The following is a 20,654-nucleotide window of genomic DNA, read 5'->3' on the forward strand; positions in this document are numbered from 1 at the left end:
CCTTCGTCACAACCTCAAAATCATTTGCCTTTCATATTTCTCTCCTTGCAGCCGACTTAGACGTGGGGCATCTTTTTGCTGTCTTTCTCTTTGCTTCCCACTGACTATAATACAATAACTTTAACTGTGTGTGACACAAACATAGCAGCGCTGAAACGCGTTGAATGGAAGGCTGTTTTCTCCTCCAGAATTTTGTAAGCATCGAACGCAGATCCTTGGCTCTTCCATTTACTACTTTCCCAAATCCCGCCACTGTGCCATTTCCCTCCCTCTGCCGTAAAGAAAGATATCTTTCATAATATCGTTTTTTTTTTCTCTCTCTTCTGGGGGTTTAATCTTTTCTTCCCTGACATAAATATTAAAAAAAAAAAATTCTCATGAATTTTGAGGTGGGATTTTCGACCTCACTAGACTGTCAAACCCTAAGTCCGTTCAATTAAAATGATGATTATAATAACAACAGTGAATAAACTATTACGGAACCCCCACACTAGTGGCATAGATTCCTTGGCGCGCCCTTTATAAACGTGTTAAGTTTAGCCTGGGTGCATTCCTCTTTCTTCCTGAGGTTCCTAGCGTGACCAGCCTCTTCCACCTGCGAGTAGTGGAGGCATTTTTTTTGTTGTTGTCTACTAACCCCCTCTAGCGCCGGACTCGCAGCACCCGAGCGGCGGCAGCCAGGCGGGCCAGCGCCGGGCTTGGCGGAGCTGGGAGGCGCTTGCGGCTAGTGCCCTACCCTCCACTTCGGCCTCGGCTGCGGGGCGAGGGCGTCAGGACTAGGCGCCCTGAGACTCCTCCTTGTTAGCACCTGTGTTACCCCCTTTCCGAACTCCCAACGCTGGAGGCGAGGGCCGAGTTGTCCCACCAGGCAGCCGGCGCCTAGGAGCGCTGGGAGGGAGTGGGTGCCGCGAGGGGGCGGCTTCCGCGGGGATAGCTGTCAGCTCGCAGGCAGTCGGCGCGTCTGTGGAGGCGGCCACGCACAGCTCAGCCCGTGGGCTTCTCCGAGTCTGCGGTCCGACGCCGTCACGCTGCAGGCGTCCCGGGCCCCCCGAATTCCCGGCGCCTGCGGCTGCGACCATGCTCTTGACCTCCACTGTGAAGTCGCGGCCGCACGGTGACGACAAGACCTCAGTGAGACCTGGTGCCAGGCACCCGCCCCTCTCCAGCCTGAGGTGACTCTCCTCTGAAGCTCGCTGCCTTCCTTCGCTCTCCTAGGACTAGCTGCGGAGGCGGCCGCCAAGCTGAGGCTCTCGCCCTACCGGGCAAGTTTAGGCGACCCAGGCTGAGGAGCGGTAGGCTGGTCCGCCGCCGCCAAGCTCAACCCGGACCCGGAGCGCTCGGCCATAGAACTCGCCCCCTCCGGCGGCGGAAATGTGAAGTCGAGGGTAGCCCTTCAGGGTGCAGAGTAGCCCTAAAACGCTGGACGCTGCTGCTGCGAAATGGGAAGGAAAGTGCTTAGGAGACTAAGTGCGGCCTCAGACAGGCCGGGGAAAAGGCTGCCAAGGCCGAAGCGTGGCGCAGACGCGGCCGAGTTGGAGGGGTCCGCTCTGCGGGCCGCGGCTGTCGCCACCTAGGCTAGGGCTGAGGGCGCAGCTCGGTAGCTTGCTCGGACCGCTTGCGGCCCCGCGGAGCCTCCTCAGTCGCTCGGCTCTCGCCGCACTGGCCGGAGGAAAGTTCCCGCGGCCCCCGCCCGCTCACAGCTGCGGCGCCCGCCCGGCTTTTGGCTCTGCTAGTGCCCACTCTGAGTTCGGAGAGGCGCTCAGACCGGCAGAGCTGCCCGAGCCACCGCCGCACCTGGCCGTCCCTCCCCCATTCTCGCCGTGAGGCGCCCTCCCCCGCCCCTTCGCTCCCCTCCCCCAAACCACAGCCCGAGCTCGCTCCTGCGCGCGCGCTCTCCCAGGCCCAAGTGAATAGTCCTCGCGCGAGCGGGACACGGCGGTGGATGCAATTCCGCTCGTCTACAGCCGCCAGGAGCTCCCTGGCGCCGCAGGCAGCGTCCTCCTCCGAAGCAGCTGCGCCTGCACCTGGGCAGCCTGGACCTTCGTGCCCTGCTCCCGGGGCCTCGCGCGGGGGTCGCCCCGGGACACCCCCTGTGGGCCGGGTGGAGGAGGAAGAGGAGGAGGAAGAAGACGTGGACTCGGACCCGACGCTGAACACCTGGCTGCGCTGCAGCCACTTCTCTTTAAGGGGGAGGAGAAGAGAGCCGGGGAGAACCATGGGGGGCAGCGAAGTCCGGGAATTTCTTTTGCAATTTGGTTTCTTCTTGCCTTTGCTGACAGCTTGGCCGGGCGACTGCAGTCACGTCTCCAACAACCAAGGTAAAGGGACCGGTGGAGTAGCAAGATGGGGCGGGAGGAGGTGGGTGCTCCGAGGACCGGTGCGTTGGTCGCCTCTTGGCAGGTAACTTCGGCTCGGGGTGGGCTTCTCCGGGCTTTCCACACGAGGGGGTCGAGGATGTCTCCTCACCAGAGCGCCTGTCCACAGTTCCCAGGGCCGGAGACCTCACGAGCTGCGGTCTCTTCTGCTTCCAAATGTCTTTACACGGATGCGTGAGCATCAGCAGCAGTTGGGTCCCACTACTGGCGGCCGCGGGACCGCTCCCCCTGCGCGGTCTCCACGGGAGGTCAGGCTCTGTGGTAGAGGCTTAATGGAGACTTCTGGCTCTTTGCGGTCCCTCACTGCACGGTAACGTGTAGGTTCTCCTGCACGCCTGCAAGAAAGCAGATCGTTCTCGCTGTAGCCCCTGGCCAAATAACCAGCCTTGTGCCTTCGATAAACCAAACCCTCGCCCAGCTGCAACCCCTTTACCCCATCCCGACCGAATGCAGTAGACATTTAGAAATTATTCCGAATTGTTTCCAGCCCAGATGCCGGAAGGGGCGGGGGGGGGGGCGGTTATTAGGCGTGAATTAAGAAGTTGTGAATATTCTATGCCTAAAGTCAGGTAAAGTGGTAAAGTGAAGATGAATAGCCTGTGAAAAGTGAAAGTGAGGTTTACCGAATGGAAAGCACTGAGAATTTTGACTTTTTTTTTTTTGCTTTTTAGCCAACAATCTTTATGAGACATACTCATTGGATTTCTGCTGTGAATATTTAAAGATCTATATTAAAAAATCACCTCCATAATTTCAATCCTCCTAGACTTAGAGAGGAACAACCATAAAAGTTTTCCAGCATGTACCTGGCTGGATGCTCTCACTGGCACCGTGATGACCGCCGGTGTCACCTGTTACGTCACACTTTTCTGTTCAGTTCAGTTCAGTCGCTCAGTCGTGTCTGACTTTGTGACCCCATGAATCGCAGCAAGCCAGGCCTCCCTGTCCATCACCAACTCCCGGAGTTCACTCAGGCTCACCTCCATCGAGTCGGTGATGCCATCCAGCCACGTTTTATATTTGAGGTGTTTTAAAAAGTCTGACTTTTTTAAACACCTCAAATATAAAACTTCAGTTAGAGTTACCATTCAACATACAAGGTCTCGAAATAATTTGCAGGTATATAAACAGAGGTCAGATGGCATGAAAATGCGGGCTTTCTTTGCGAGGGTGAGAAGGTTAAGAGAGAAGGAAATTAGAACAACACAGCCTTCTTTTTTGTCATAAACATATACAGCCAATTTGTTAGAAATATAATAATTTAGAATCAATATTCAGTTCTCATTTATGTAACTGATACTTTTGACATGCTTTCTAATTCTTTGTCTTTTTTTTTTATACCTCCAGATTGCAATCACAAATGCATATGTCAGCTTGAAAACCATACACAACCATCTTGCCTTTGAAAATGTATTCTATAAGTACCACCTATAATGCCATGCTTTCCTATGGAGGTGTATACCTTCATACACATCCCTTATTTGGTTTCAGGGACTATTGCCATTAAATATCAAAGGGAATAGTTACTTAATTTACCTCTGAAAATTGAACATTGTTTAAAATAACATGTAATTACTTGACCTTTTTATTGAAAGGAGAAACAATTTTTAGTAATGGGAAAATCAGACATTTATGTTATACTGTCTCTAGGGCTTCTAAAGAGGTATACACTTAAAGTCAAGTTGGCTAGGAATATTTTAACTGTTATATCCTTTCAATCATGTCCCTAAATCAACATTTATATTTTCAAAGTTCCAGTAACCATTGTAGGCCTTGAGGATACTACCAAAAATAAAACACGTTAGACTCTTCAGATGAGAAGAGCCATTCTATCAACGTGTCTCAAGTATTAAAGTATGACCTTTCAGATATTCATATTAAATTTAAGGGCATAGGGGAGTTGTTTGTCAACTCTTGCAGTAATTTTTATTTATCTATTTATTAGCTTTCTCATACTTTTACAAGACATTTTAACTAAAAGACTTACCAATTATGTCTAATTTATGTGTGTTTTATAAATTAGCTTAACTTAGTGAATATTACTCAACTTACCTAATAAATAGGATCATTAGTCTCCAAAAACTATTAATTTGCATTTGTGCTAATAGTCTAAAAACACAAGCTATGTGTTACACTTGAATAATATCGTACCTAAAGGGTAAGTTGGGTGAAATTTAGAGTTTTTTGACAGAATATTATGGAAAGAATATGCTCAGATTTTTTTTTTTCATCAGACACAAATAATTGCTTTTAAAATGCTTTCTACAGCTTAAAGTTACAGTGGTTGGAAATTATGCCTTATATCTTGAGATAATTTTTGAATGCTGAAAGTTATGCTTATAGTTGATAAAATGTGGAACTTCAAAAGGTTATTTTTGTGAACAATTGGAGGATATTTTCTTATTTGTAGTTTCAAAAATAGATGACATGAATCAAAATAGCTTGCCAATTTATAAACATTGAAAATATGAGGTATTGTAGAATTATTGAAGTACATGTACAGTATAGAAATATTAATGCAAAACACAAACTTATCTATGTACATAATAATAAGCATTGATAATAGGCTTAATATTTAATTTTAAGCATATGTATTTATTTTTCTAGCAACTTTTTGTCCTAAGAGCTAATGGAATTCTTGTTTTATTTTTAAAATTTGTTACAGAGGGTAAATTTTCATTTTAATATAATTTGCCTTCTCATTAAGAGTAATCAAAAAGTAAACTCTTTAATGTGATTTATTTTTACCAAATTATATAAAATATTTCATGATTGAATGAAGGCATCATCCTCTTCCTCATTCCCTGTTTTACATACATAGATAGAATAAAAGGATCAAAAAAGTGAACTATTTCATTTTTAACACTGTGCTAAGAGTAACTTGAATAAAGGAAGCATCTCTTCTCTTGTTTTTTAACTGGCTATGAATCTCTGCACCATAAATGCAAAATAAATCAGTTTGACTCTTCCTATTATTGAAACCTCCTTGAATTGATCAAAAAGTAAAGCTGCTTTCTAGATCACTTCATCTGATTAAGAAAATGAAAACATGATTTGTACTCAAATTTCCCTTATTCCATTAATTTTCCCTCTGTTTAAAACCACAGTATTTATTTCGTGTTGGTAACTTTAAAAGTAACAGTTTTTGCTCTTTTTAAGATATGAAAAATTTATTTTTGTACTAGAAGGATAGTTAGGAGAATATAAAATACAATCTTGTTTCATATGTCAGTAAAAATGTACATCAATCTCAGTGATCAGTAGCCACCAGGGATCCATTAATTCAAAGATTTCTCTGCTTTAGTCTAATAGAGTTGATGCATCTCTCAGGGTGTTACTCATTTTTCCAAAAATAATCAATACTCAAATAATTCATTAAATCAAAATATGGTTTGAATATGAGAGTTTGGTGAGTTCATTTTACTACCGAGATTGTGTTAATTGATCTTTCTCCTCCACCCAGGGATTTCAGTGAAAAATGAAATGTACGAGGAAAACAATAGTTTGAGTCATTCGTTTCATTAAATTTATTAAGTTGAATGAATTAAGTCTAAAGTCCACTAAGTTGTGTGTAAATACAGGTGAATATAGCTGATCAGAAAAATACCTGCTTATTTAAATTTATAGCCCCAAATTAGTTGAACTGACGTAAATATTATACACAAACTGTAAGACTGAATGTTGTTCTTATATTTACAGAAAGGGGGGAATTGGAATATTTTCAGAAAGTTGAAGAGTGAACTTTACTGAAAATATTGAAAGTTGGGTTCAATAAGGAAAACTGATTTATAAAGAATATTGCTAAAAGACCTTTCACTCATATAAAATTTGAGGGATAAACTATGATTGTAAAAGTGCAAGAGGTTGAAATCACATGCCTTTCTTGTTTTCCATAAGTATGAAAACAACCTAGAATGTAATTTTTTATACATTAACAAACTGAAGTGAGCCATTGTGGAATTAGCCATTATGATTAGTATTTAAAATAGAATATAACATGTCATTGATACGCACTGGTCATCTAAATATTTTTGTTCTGAGTTTGGGATAAGACTATATCTAAAATTTTTTTCTTACATAAAAGTTATACAACATTCTTTAAGGATCCTGTCTTCAAACTAGAAATAACATGAATAAAGCAGTTTTAATATAGATTTTCTCAAGGGGCAAATATATATATATATATATTTAATTAATGATTAAATAACATCATTTTATATTTTTTAAATACTTTCAAACTTTTCCATATGGAATTTGTATTATTCTTATGTTACAAAATTAAATATTAATAAAAATCCAAGAGTTGAAAATTTCTTCTTCAGTAATCATTGCTAGTATAAATAAGTAGCAAAAGGCATCAATGATTTCTTGTATTTCCTTCTACTAATTCTTTTCCTCTGTGACAGAAACCATGTCTCAATCACTCTCTGTCTTCTTTCACGCACGGGAGTACTTCTGACTATATATTTCTTTTGTCCTAAATGGTGAGAGAATAGATGTTATCTTACACTGTCCATCAGTCAACCAAATCCCTAAAGTTATAGAAGTTTCTTGTCTCCTTGACTCACCATTTCTTGGGACTATAAATACAGTAGAGATCAGTACATGCAGTTTAATAATAAACATGAATTAACTTTGTTCAGTGTACTTTGTTAATCATGTAATCAAACTAACACAGAAGGATTAAATTGTTTATACATCCACAGTGTTAACTTTTTTAAAAAATTGTGTGTGTATATATATATATATATATATGTATACATTTAAGTTGTGTGACATAATTTGATATACTATGTCTGTAGTGTTCTGATCAACTTGCAGTTTCTTTAGGACTGGCATTAATTCTTTAAAAAACAGGTATTATATTACCTCTACTTTTGCCTTGTTTTTATTGAGTATTCTGTTTTTGAATTTAATATTTATATGATGAAGAGAAAAAATAGTAAGTAAGCCAGACTTCATAAATGCCCTCATGGAATTTTTTTCTAGCAAGGGAGACTGACAAAAAATATGGAAGTAAGTGAAACTGTATACTATGGAGGAAATAATAGAGGCCTTGAGCAAATAATAGGAGAAACCCACTATTTTAAATGTGATGGTTGGAGAGGCCTATCTGGGAAGTGACACATAAATGACATTCTCAAGGATGAGAAACAGCTAAATGTACAGAACAGGAAGAAGTGCATTCTAGGTAAAGGGAACTATCTGGTCAGTGACTTTGAAGGGAGATGAGCTTGTCACCTTTGAAGAAATAAGTCCAATATGCAACTGGAGTTTACTGGGCAAGGAAGAGAGTAGCCTATAGTGAGGTTTGAAAGAGAATGAGAAACAGGATTCACAGAGAAGAAAACAAACCATGGAAAGGAATTAGCTTTTAACATTTTCCTTGGTAAAATGGGAAGCTAATGAGATTTCAACCATTTTTCATTTTTGGAGCATTATGGCTAGCAAGTGGAAGAGATGATTGGAAAATGAAAAGAGTGGTGTTAGGAGTTTATTGCAGTTTTTGGGGACATAGGGAAGGGAATGGTGGCCTGGCTAGCATGGTAATACTGAGATGGAGATAAGAAGATGGATTTCAGATACCTTTTGGAAATAGGATTGTAATCTTATAATTACAGAAAAATAAGTGTAGATATTCTATATTTTGTTACTTTTTCCAAGGGACCTGAAAAAATTTTTCATTAATCCCCATAAAAATGATCTTGCTTGTAGTAGTTGATTATTGACAGCAGATAGGAAAGATGGGGTGAGAGGTCCATTCTCTACTTTATTCTGCTGAAACTATGATTAAAGCATAATAACACTGTTTTATTATTTCAAACCATTGTGCATAGCACTGTACACATATTTTATCAATAGATAAAATTTGTTAATGCATTTTTGACACAATAACTTTATATATATATAGTTGTTTTTTTGTCAGAGTGGATAATGACACAGGTGCGTGGAGATATCTTAACAAAGCAATATGGTGATCCAACAGAATCTATTAAAATAGAGAGCAATATTTCAAAGTTTGACTTATGCACCAGTTTTATTCATCTTTGTTATTATTAGACTACTGTTACTGAAAGGAAAAATAGAAGTGATTCTAGATATAAAATAGGCATGTTTTCACATATTTTCTATTAGCCTTCTTTCTTACCTGCATTTTGTTAAAATGAAGAGAAACAAATCCATATTCAGTAAGCATGTAAAAGACCCAGGAAATTAGATTTTAAGATGAGGGAAGAAAGTATTAGGCTCTCCACTCAACAACAGTAAATTGCATGTAACTTAGAAACTTTCCCTGACCAGTTATTGTTCATCACTGTGAGTTGCCTACTACTACTACTAATATATGACAGCAATTGTTAAATGTATAGAAGCATAAAAATCTTAATTTAACAGTCCTAAATACCTTGTATATATTTGGAAAATCGATACTGTGGAAATGTTTCATTTAAACATTTGTAAATATTCTTAAATGTACCTATTTAAACATAGTAAATCTTACACTTTAGTGTTTAGAATATTCTGGAAAATACTGTTTTATAGTGATTTTCTTTCAGTAAACATTATGAATTCTTATGAGATATACAGTTTTGATTTTCAGTGATAAATATTCTAGAACTGAGTGATAATGTTTGTACTTTAAAAAGGTGTTTATCAGAGCCTACTATTTGGGCTTCCCAGGTGGCGCTAGTGGTAAAGAATGCCCCTGCCAATGCAGGAGACTTAACAGACAGGTCTTGGACCCATGGATCAGGAAGATCCCCTGGAGGAGGAAATGGCAGCCCACTCCAGTATTCTTGCCTAGAGAATCCCATGGACGCAGGATCCTGACGGGCTACAGTCCATGGGGTTGCAGAGTCAGACATGACTATAGAGACTTGGCATAGATATACACACTGATAGGTAGAGTACTTACTATATGTAAGAATTCAAGAAGTTTTCTTTTAAGAATATATGTCAATGTATGGCAAAACCAATACAATATTGTAAAGTAATTAGCCTCCAATTAAATAAATTTATATTAAAAAAGAATATATTAATATAGTTTAGTGAAGAGTTTCTAGTCTCTTTCCAAGTCTAATAGGAAAATTTTCTGTTTTCTTAGAGTTAGATCCAAAATTAATTATTTTTTTATAATTAGAAAAACATTTACAGTACATTTGTCATATGATAACATGTAAGAGTACTGATGTTCAGCTCTCATATTTATGTATTGATTATTTGCAAGTGATATCTTATTTCATTAAAGTTTATCTCAAAGTTAAGAAAATAAGTCACTCAAGCAGCCACATCTTAAAGTATCTCCCTGTGTCAGGCATTATGCTAGAGTCTAAGACAGAATTCTACAACAGATTCTAAGCTGGATTCTACAACAGTGATTATCATACGGTCTCTATTCTTTAGAAAATCAACCTTCTCTTTTGATATATCCTTGAGTAATTGATAATTAATCCTTAATTACTTGATTTTTATAAGATGAATTTTACAGTAAATGATATCATGAGGGAAAGAAGGAAGGGTGTATAGTAATACTGCTAACACTTTTATGTGTTTTTACTTGTAAAATTGCTTCATAGGGATCTTCTAATATTAGTTTATGGGTAGGCATATATTTTATTTAATTGCATGAAAATTAAACATAAATATGCATTGAATAAACACAACCATTCATAGAAAATATAAATATTTTAAATCTCTAATGGCTTCCATGAACTGACATGTGGAGACAGGTTTTGTTTAAATGATATTCGGAGAAGGCAGTGGCACCCCACTCCAGTACTCTTGCCTGGAAAATCCCATGGACAGAGGAGCCTGGTAGGCTGCAGTCCATGGGGTCGCGAAGAGTCAGACTCGACTGAGCGACTTCACTTTTACTTTTCACTTTCATGCTTTAGACTAGCTTTTTCTGGTGTGTTTATTTAAGGTGGATTTATTATTAAAAACTGTGATTCATGGTGAAGAAGCTAGTTTCCAGTTTCAGACAGCAGCAAACATACACCTTAATTGAGTTGTGGAGCAAAAACTGGGATGAAAGCATGTATTTTCAGTCCATGTCCTGAAAAATGCATTCAGTTACTTTCCCAGGATACTGCTGTGTCCTCTAGCTATTGGCCTGTTTGATGATCTGAACTGGCTGGATATAAATGAAAAATCACCACTCTTCCTCCTGTTTCATTTTATAACTTAAGTTGTAATGTTACACTTACTTCCTGACCATAGAAGTTATAATATCTCTTTAGAAACTGAATGTTCAAGAGTTAGAATTAGTTATGTATTATTTTATTCTTGTAATGTTTGATGTCTGGATATATGGGATATTTATATATATAACTTATTTACTAATGTTAACTTACTAATAACGTGACAGAATGATTATATATTATTTTAGGTTGATTGCTGTAATACTCATATTTGTGGTATATGAGCATTGCAAAGAGGAACACTTTTTCATTTTTTAAATATAAATTTATTTATTTTAATTGGAGGTTGATTACTTTACAATATTGTATTGGTTTTGCTATACATCAACATGAATCCGCCACAGGTATATACATGTTCCCCATCCTGAGCCCCCCTCCCTTCTCCCTCCCCATACCATCCCTCTGGGTCATCACTTTTTCTTAAAATTTATTTTTAGTTGTATAATTGCTTTACAATGTTGTGTTGGCTTCTGCCATACAGCATAAATCAATCATGAGTATACATATATCCTCTCCCTCTTTAACCTCCCTCCATCCCTCATTCCACCGCTCTAGTTGTCACAGAGCACCAGGTTGAGCTCCCTGGAAAACACATTCTTGAAATAGTATATAGAGTATAATATCTAGAATAAGTAAAATTACTTACACATAATTTTAAAAAATCAATATATAAAAATTTTCCTACTTATGATTATAATTAGATATATTTTAAGCAAGTTAGTAAAGCAGGAAATATTTTCTATATTAGGAAATAAAAATGTATTATATTAATGTGTATTCCAAATAAGAATTATCTAGAATTAATTGAAATGATTGCCTCCAAATATGAGTTGAAGTATATCTCAGTATCACCTTAGTTTTTACTTTAAAAGACACAAATGTGTTCCATATGTTGCTGGCACATTAATATTATAAAATAATTAAAATTAAATGTTTAATTAGAAAAATTGTGTAATGGCCAATAAATGTTATGATAAAATTGAAACCTCAAGCAACTGAAGTTTATTATATAGTACAGTGCTGGTGCTACTGCTAATTTACTTCAGTCGTGTCCGACTCTGTGTGACCCCATAGATGGTAGCCCACCAGGCTCCCCCGTCCCTGGGATTCTCCAGGCAAGAACACTGGAGTGGGTTGCCATTTCCTTCTCCAACGCATGAAAGTGAAAAATGAAAGTGAAGTCGCTCAGTCGTGTCCAACTCTTAGCGACCCCATGGACTAGCTATAAACATTCAAAATGAAAGTAAAATAGGAATAGAAAAAAACTGAATTATGGTACTGTTTTTAAAATGAACCTAATTGGTCAAGCAGTTTCTCTTGTTGCATATATACGACTATACCGTGGGTTAGATCCTTAATCTCTGCAAGTGCAGAAGTGTCCTGATTTCAGACAATGTTAGCTAAAACTCTTTTAAAAATCCTGAAAATTTCCTTTCACTCTCCTTCTAGATTTAAAATATACTTAGACAACATTTAAATTGTGAATGCAAGTGAAAATAATTTGTAGTTGTCATATGTGACAGGAAAGAACTCAGCAAACTAATAGATAGCATTGTACAAAATCATAAGACTTTAGTCAGTTTCTAAAAGTGAATAAAATCTATGCATTAGTCCACTGGTTAAAAGTTATAACGCCTGAACAACAACAATAACAAAACCCCAAGACTGTAATAGCCAGAACAATTTTATAACAGTACAACATTTAATGAGGAAAGTACACTATTACCTTTGCTGTTTTATATTCTTTATTTAATGAGGGAACATTCAGAAAGAGATCCTAATTTTTATCTGAAAAAGAACAATTTCAGGAGTGTATATTGTTGGTATAGCATATTACTTAGCATGGTTTAAAAATAAATGAAAAATAACATGTTCCAAATTTATTGTTATTTTTATGATATACATAAGAGGAAAAATTGTACCTATATTATAATAACTTACTGTCTTTAAATGCTATAGTAAAATAACTTTATTTTATAGAGAACGATAGTTCACCCTGGCTATTAAAATTACAGGTAGTTTGTTTACTTACAATTACATGTGTAAGAACCTTTATAATATTCACTAGTTTATGGCCAGAAATCCATGTATATGTATATGCACTATTTTTTAGGCTTTTCAAGAGCTTTATACCCTAGTAAAGAAGAATTAAAATATAATAATTTATTTTAAAGTTTAATATTCTAGAGTTTTAAATACTTGTTAAAGCTAAATGAAAAATATCCCCTAAAGTTATGAAGCCTTAAAAATCAGATGAAATTGTTAGCCTGGTTTTTTTTTTTAATGAAGTTCTAAAATGCTTTCTGTTGGAATATAGATGTAGTTATCTTTGGGTTTTTGTTTGTTCATTCTTATTTTTATTACTTATGTACACAAACTTCAGTTCTTAATCTGTATGGTTTATTTGTATATATTTTCCTATAATTCTTAATTTAGTTTAGATTAAATATATATTCACCCAAATTTTAAATGAAATGTATTGAGCCTACTATGTTTTTTCACTGTGCTGGGAACAGGAAACATAAAGGTGGGTCACTTTGCCTTGAACTTCTGAGAGCAAAAGATTTAATTAATGAGGCTATTTATATGTTAGTGAATATTAGACAAAGTAATATGGATTTAGCTGTTCCATAGATAAGTTCACATCTATGAACTATTGTTTACAGAGATAAAAATACGAAAGTACCAGCCTCAGGAGACATGGGTTCAATCCCTGGGTCAAGAAGATCCCCGAGAGGAGGGAATGAAAACCCTCTCCAGTATTCTTGCCTAGAGAATCCTGTGGACAGGAGCTTGGTGAGCTATAGTCCATAGGTTTACAAAGAGCTGGACATGACTGAAGTAGCTTAGCATGCATGTGTGCATATTGAACATGACAATATATTGGCCCTGACTATGTGACTGCTAGAAATGAAATAAGATCTGTCCCCTTCCATTGAGGACAAAGCTGTAAAGTTGACAGTAAAATACTAGGTTGATGAAAAAGTAATTGCAGTTTCGGACCATGAATTTTAAATCGTTATAACCAGGCTCAAACACATCTTATTAATCAAAATAGGAACCAGTACAGTCAACACATTTTTGCCAATGAGAAATAAGTTTATTCTTATAGTGTAAAAATCAGTGCTTCAGGATTCCAAGAACTCTTGGAAAGTATTTTCTATCTCCTGATAGTTGTGGAAGTACTTTCTCTGCAAAAAGTTGTCGAGATATTTGAAGTGGTAATCGGTTGGCAAAAGGTCAGGTGAATATGATGGATGAGGCATGAAATGATGGGACCAGATGCCATTCTTAGTTTTCTGAATGTTGAGCTTAAGCCAACTTCTTCACTCTCCTCTTTCACTTTCATCAAGAGGCTTTTTAGTTCCTCTTCACTTTCTGCCATAAGGGTGGTGTCATCTGCATACCTGAGGTTATTGATATTTCTCCCTGCAATCTTGATTCCAGCTTGTGCTTCCTCCAGCCCAGGATTTCTCATGATGTACTCTGCATATAAGTTAAATAAGCAAGGTGACAATATACAGCCTTGATGTACTTCTTTTCCTATTTGGAACCAGTCTGTCATTCCGTGTCCAGTTCTAACTGTTGCTTCCTGACCTGCATACAGGTTTCTCAAGGGGCAGGTCAGGTGGTCTGGTATTCCCATCTCTCTCAAAATTTTCCACAGTTTATTGTGATCCACACAGTCAAAGTCTTTGGCATAGTCAATAAAGCAGAAATAGATGTTTTTTGAAAATCTCTTGCCTTTTCAATGATCCATTGGATGTTGGCAATTTGATCTCTGGTTCCTCTGCCTTTTCTAAAACCAGCTTGAACATCTGGAAGTGCACGGTTCACGTATTGCTGAAGCCTGGCTTAGAGAATTTTAAGCATTACTTTACTAGCGTGTGAGATGAATGCAATTGTGCGGTAGCTTGAGCATTCTTTGGCATTGTCTTTCTTCGAGCTTGGAATGAAAACTGAATTTTTCCAGTCCTGTGGCCACTGCTGAGTTTTCCAAATGTGCTGGCATATTGAGTGCAGCACTTTCACAGCATCATTTTTCAGGATTTGAAATAGCTCAACTGGAATTCCATCACCTCCACTAGCTTTGTTTGTAGTGACGCTTTCTAAGGCCCACTTGACTTCACATTCCAGCATGTCTGACTCTAGATGAGTAATCACACCACCGTGATTATCTGGGTGGTAAAGATCTCTCTTGTACAGTTCTTCTGTGTATTCTTGCCACCTCTTAATATCTTCTGCTTCTGTTAGGTCCCTACTATTTCTGTCCTTTATTGAGCCCATCTTTGCATGAAATGTTCCATTGATATCTCTAATTTTCTTGAAGAGATCTCTAGGCTTTCCCATTCTTTTAAAGATAAACAGCATAAAAACTATAACAACACAAAATCTTATGATTTTGTGAATTATATATGGTTTTGTCTGCTGATTATTTTATCTTTAGATAATGGTAAAATTGTAAATCCTTATGATTTATATTACATGCAATTTAAAGATGAAAAATATTTCTTTAGTTTCCTGTCATCTGAAGTTCTTGTTTTATTGTGATTGTCTCATCGCTACCTCTACTAAAGATTGGCTTTTAGAGGTGTTCACAACTTGGAAATTGATAGTATTCTTTAATGTTTTTCTTAAGAAATTAAATTACTGTTTGATTGATCTGTATTTTATATTTGATAAATGTGCCCGTAGAGGAATATAGGGGTAGAAATTTTTGCCAACTGGGTATGTTTAAACAGAAAAAAATCAACAGCAGATTATCCATGATTAGCTGTTGACATTTAAATTTGTACATTTAGAATGTCAAAAAGCACTGAAAAATATCAATTTAGTGTCTAAATTATAATATTATTTTCAAATCCAAAATTTTATGATTCTCATCCTTCCTTCAACATAGAGATATATTTAAAATAAGTTGAAATAATTGAAGATCTTTTGACAAACTTAACTTTTAATAATTAACTGAAAAACTACAGATCTGTGGAAAGCTTAATGAATTCTGCATATCTTTGTGTGCATCTAGGTTTGTTGTTGTTGCTATGATTATTAGTATAATACCTTAGTGCTGGCATTATTTCTAACTCATGAAATAAGTGTCTTTACAAAGGTATATTATGATTGGATTAATGTATCCCCTCTTTTAATCTTTATAAAATACCTGAAATATGGTGTTGTAATGCTATATCATAAAAATTATTTTAATCTGTGCCAGAGTATATCATAAGTCTTTAAAGTATTTTCTTCCATGGAAGGTGATTTGTCTAAGCTGTGATAATCTGAGTTGTTGTCAGGCTATACTACGGTGATGATATTTTTTGAGGTTTGATATCTTAATTGTAAAAGATTATGATTTCAAATATGTGCTACCACACATAAGCCACATTTATTATGGTATAGCTGCTATTTTCTAAAGGCACACTTGCTTGCCTGGAAGCTCTGCCTCTAATGTGCATCAGAATAGGGGAAGCTTAAAAAGTACATCTAAAGCTAAGGAAAAAGTCACATATTTTCTTTTTAATATACACAATTGTTCAGATCTAGGATTATCCTGTTTATTCAGTTGCTCTCAGCTACTGATATAAAAATTTGGACTTGATTTTCTTTCAGTGAAAAATTATGGAATATTTCATGCAAATAGACTATTTTTAATTTACCTCCTTTCAGTTCAGTTCCGTCGCTCAGTCGTGTCTGACTCTTTGCGACTCCATGAATCGCAGCAGGCCAGGCCTCCCTGTCCATCACCAACTCCCGGAGTTCACTCAGACTCACGTCCATCGAGTCAGTGATGCCATCCAGCCATCTCATCCTCTGTCATCCCCTTCTCCTCCTGCCCCCAATCCCCCCTACCATCAGAGTCTTTTCCAATGAGTTAACTCTTTGCATGAGGTGGCCAAAGTACTGGAGTTTCAGCTTTAGCATCATTATTTCCAAAGAAATCCCAGGGCTGATCTCCTTCAGAATGGACTGGTTGGATCTCCTTGCAGTCCAAGGGACTCTCAAGAGTCTTCTCCAACACCACCGTTCAAAAGCATCAATTCTTCGGTGCTCAGCCTTCTTCACAATCCAACTCTCACATCCATACATGACCACAGGAAAAACCATAGCCTTGACTAGATGGACCTTAGTCAACAAAGTAATGTCTCTGCTTTTGAATATGCTATCTAGGTTGGTCATAACTTTTCTTCCAAGGAGTAAGCGTCTTTTAATTTCATGGCTGCAGTCACCATCTGCAGTGATTTTGGAGCCCAAAAAGACACTGTTTCCACTGTTTCCCCATCTATTTCCCATGAAGTGATGGGACCAGATGCCATGATCTTCATTTTCTAAATGTTGAGCTTTAAGCCAACTTTTTCACTTACCTCCTTTAGTTAGTCTTAAATAGGTATGATAATAATTTTATGTGTAAGTTCTTGATATACTGTTTATGTGTGTCATGTTAATTTCAAGTATGTTCCCCCATTACCTTTTTTTGTTGTTGTACAGTTGTGTCTGACTCTTTGTGGCCCCATGGCCTGCAGTAGTCACTTCCTTGTCCTTCACAATCTCCTAGAGCTTGCTCAAACTCATATCCATAGAGTCAGTGAGCCATCCAACCATCTCAGCCTCTGTGGTCCCCTTCTCCTACCTTCAACATTCTCCAGAATCATGTGCTTTGCTAATGAATCAGTTCTTCACATCAGGTGGCCAAAGTATTGGAGCTTTAGCTTCAGTATCAGCCCTTCCAATGAATATTCAGAATTGATTTCCTTAGGATTGACTGGTTTGATCTTATCATCAAAGGGACTCTCAGGAGTCTTCTCCACCACCACAGTTCAAAAGTGTCAATTCTTCATCACTCAGCCTTCTTTATGGTCCAACTGTCACATCCATACATGACTACTGGAAAACCCATAGCTTTGATGGATGTTTGTTGGCCAGCTAATGTCTCTGCTTTTTAATATACTGTCTAGTTTGGTCACAACTTTTCTTCCAAGGAGCAAGTGTCTTTTAATTTCATGGCTGCAGTCACCATCTGCAGTGATTTTTTTATTCTTCGATACGAAGACTGGCTTCAGCTTCCAAATTTTTCCACTTATCATTTTTCCCCTCTAATATTCGCTTCTGATAACATTCATACATTGAACAATAGGCAGTTGGGAAGCAAATACCCATTTACCAAACATTGTAATAGTGCTTTACATACCAGTGATAAGTCCCTGCCAAGATGTCAGTTATAAAATTACAGCTATGGAACTTATGTTGAAGTGGGATTTTCTTACCTTCCAGTTTAAATGTGAGTCCTCCAAAATCTACTTCTTCACAGGAACAAGAGTGGCTGATGCCTGCCTAGTTATAGGTAGGTGGAAGAGGGAAAGGAAAAGATAGGGTCGAGGTATAGGGATATTTACATCATTTATTATGCAATGAAAATGACAAAAAAAGTGATTGCCCAAGACTCTGTGGCAGGTATGACTTTACCTTGGATCCACACACATACAGAATCTTCTGATCTTGGCTAACCTGGATAAACTCCTTGAGTTGAACGCTCAAAAACAGTTGAAAGGGGGTTGAGAATTTGAGTAAGAATTTAGGCTGAATATCTAGCTGCAATCAAGGAACTTTCCCTCTCCAGTTCTCATTTCTCAACACTTAATATTTTTGGAGACGTCCATAATTGTATAGAATGATGTCTGTTATTCTTTTTCATAGTTAATTTTTAGGTTTTTAATGGGTAAAGAATCTTTGCACATCTTATTTAACTATATTTTCTATATGTGTTACTGCTTCATATTAATATATGATGCCTTAGGGTATTATGACAACAAACATTTCTTTTGAAGATGTAAAGTGTTCTAGAAAGCAATTAAACAGAATGTTGAAAAAATATTCACAGACTTAGATCTATTAATTCTACTTTTATGAGTTTAAATTCTAGGGGAATGCATGAGTAAAGACAGGCCAGAATTTATATGGGGATTTTCATCTTGGCCTTATTTATAAAACTGAAGAGTTGGCATCAAAGTCAATGCCCCCCAATAGGAACATCTTCATTGAGACATAACTTATTTATTTGCCTGAGGGCATGTGTATCAATAGGAGTCCCAAATCTCTCTATGTGAAATGGTAGAAATATCTGTTACTGAGAGAGAACATAAGAGAGATATTAGGAGAACAAGGAAAGAAGGCTTTGCAATAGGAACAGTCTGATGGAGATTCCAGGATTAATTTGGAATACCCAAAAGGATGGTTTAAAAATGATGGTCTGTTCTATTTGAAATTGTTTGCATGACTGAAATGTTGACCATTTCCTCCATCTTTATGTCCAACATTTTATCAGGTCTGTTAATCTCCAGAAAAATAAGAATAGAAAATATGAATAAAAATTCTCTGAGTGAAGACAAGTTGAGCCCCACAACAACAACAACAAAAATCCTGAAAAGATCAGATTTTTCAGAGTTTAGCTATTTATCTATGTAGGGTTCTGGAGAATCTTTGCCTTGTCTTGTAGCCTGTTCAGAACTGCAGCTAGGTTGGGAATTCGCTTCTCATCTGGTCCTAAAATGAGTTTCTGATCCCTTCAGTGGGAGCAACATTGATCTTCTAACATGATAGCATTCCAATGTAAAATTTACAGATGGTAAATAATTAGACAAGAAAAATAAAAGAAAAGCTACCAATGTGTCCACTGTGTATTCTGTTTCTCTTATCAGGAGCACAAGTCAAATAGATGGATTTTAAGATACAAAAGGGAAAGGGGTAATTTTAGCAATATGGAATCTTGTTTCATATGCTCTAAATGTATGAGCTTCATTTTCATTTTTATGAATGCCTAGAATAGCTGTAGGAGAAGGCAATGGCACCCAGCTCCAGTACTCTTGCCTGGAAAATCCCATGGACGGAGGCACGACTCAGTGACTTCACTTTCGCTTTTCATTTTCATGCCTTCGAGAAGGAAATGGCAACCCACTCCAGTGTTCTTGCCTGGAGAATCTCAGGGATGGTGGAGCCTGGTGGGCTGCCATCTATGGGGTCCCACAGAGTCAGACACGACTGAAGCGACTTAGCAGCAGCAGCAGCAGCAGCAGCAGAATAGCTGTGTTTTGCTCATGGCAGTGAGTTCTGAAGTCAGGGATTTGGTCATAGTTTCCAGCCACGATGAAAATGGGAGACTGTTTTAGTAAAAGTGAAGGAGCAGGACTCTGTCTGCCTCCCTCTCCTTTTTCCTGGACGACACACACTGTGTCATTCCCCAGCACCTCCATAGCTCAATCATGCTGCGCTTTCCAATACATTAAGTGACAGCTACCAATCCTAGACTCTCCTTGCAGCCTGATACCCAGCTAAGAGCTGAATTTACACCATCCCTGATATTTAGCAACCAGAGGATTAATTTTGATCATATGCTATTACTGACAAATGAATCTCCAGTGGGGGTCTATTATGAATTGCAACATTTTCAGATTTGGAAAAACTGCTAAAAATAATGGTCACTCATACAAACTAGTTGAGGTCACTAGGGTCAGGACATCTCATAAGCAAAGCTTCAGACTCAGTTTATATTGACTGGCTGTGTTTTAGAGATTGGAAGCTATCACTGCCCAGTGCTATAATGATTATAAAAGAGGGCATACTGTGGGACACAGCCCACTTTATTTTGGACTAAAAAGTGTTATCTGTTAATTAAGAATACTTTTGCTTTAAAGTTATAAAAATATCAGTGGAAGGGGTGGGATTATCCATTTCATATTTGGCAAATTTATGATGGAGGAAAAATAAGTTCACATAATACAAAGAGGAAGAAATATAATGAAATACAATCATCATATTTTACTTCAGGGAGTTTAGCTCCTGTCATAATCTGTGCTTTCAAGCACTCTATAATGCTCCTTTTCCAATAAAATCATACTAGAAGTAGCTGGATTAGGAGTTTGCTTTTCAAAAGTGATCAAAAGAAAATAGGTGAGGTCATTTGCTTTCTCTGCTATGCTTGAGAAATATTGATATTTTTTAAACATTTTGATATTAAAAAATTAATGTGTATTCTTGAAACTAAGTATATGGCAATCCATGGGGGTATGAGAGCCATCTTCCAATCTCA

At 37.7% G+C, this 20,654-nt stretch overlaps 1 protein-coding gene across 2 annotated transcripts in view; it reads left to right on the forward strand.

The window, feature by feature from the left end:
• The first annotated feature begins 944 nt into the window (after positions 1-944).
• The window catches only part of EPHA6 (EPH receptor A6), a 985,602-nt gene continuing 965,892 nt past the window's right edge, over positions 945-20,654 (forward strand). For both annotated transcript variants that reach the window (XM_042230510.2, XM_060404157.1), the window contains exon 1: positions 945-2,318. In XM_042230510.2, the coding sequence (XP_042086444.1) occupies positions 1,943-2,318 (376 nt within the window). In that variant the 5' untranslated portion in view covers positions 945-1,942. The remainder of the gene's footprint in view (positions 2,319-20,654) is intronic.

This window comes from Ovis aries, chromosome 1, assembly GCF_016772045.2.
Source record: "Ovis aries strain OAR_USU_Benz2616 breed Rambouillet chromosome 1, ARS-UI_Ramb_v3.0, whole genome shotgun sequence".
Lineage (NCBI taxonomy): Eukaryota > Metazoa > Chordata > Mammalia > Artiodactyla > Bovidae > Ovis > Ovis aries.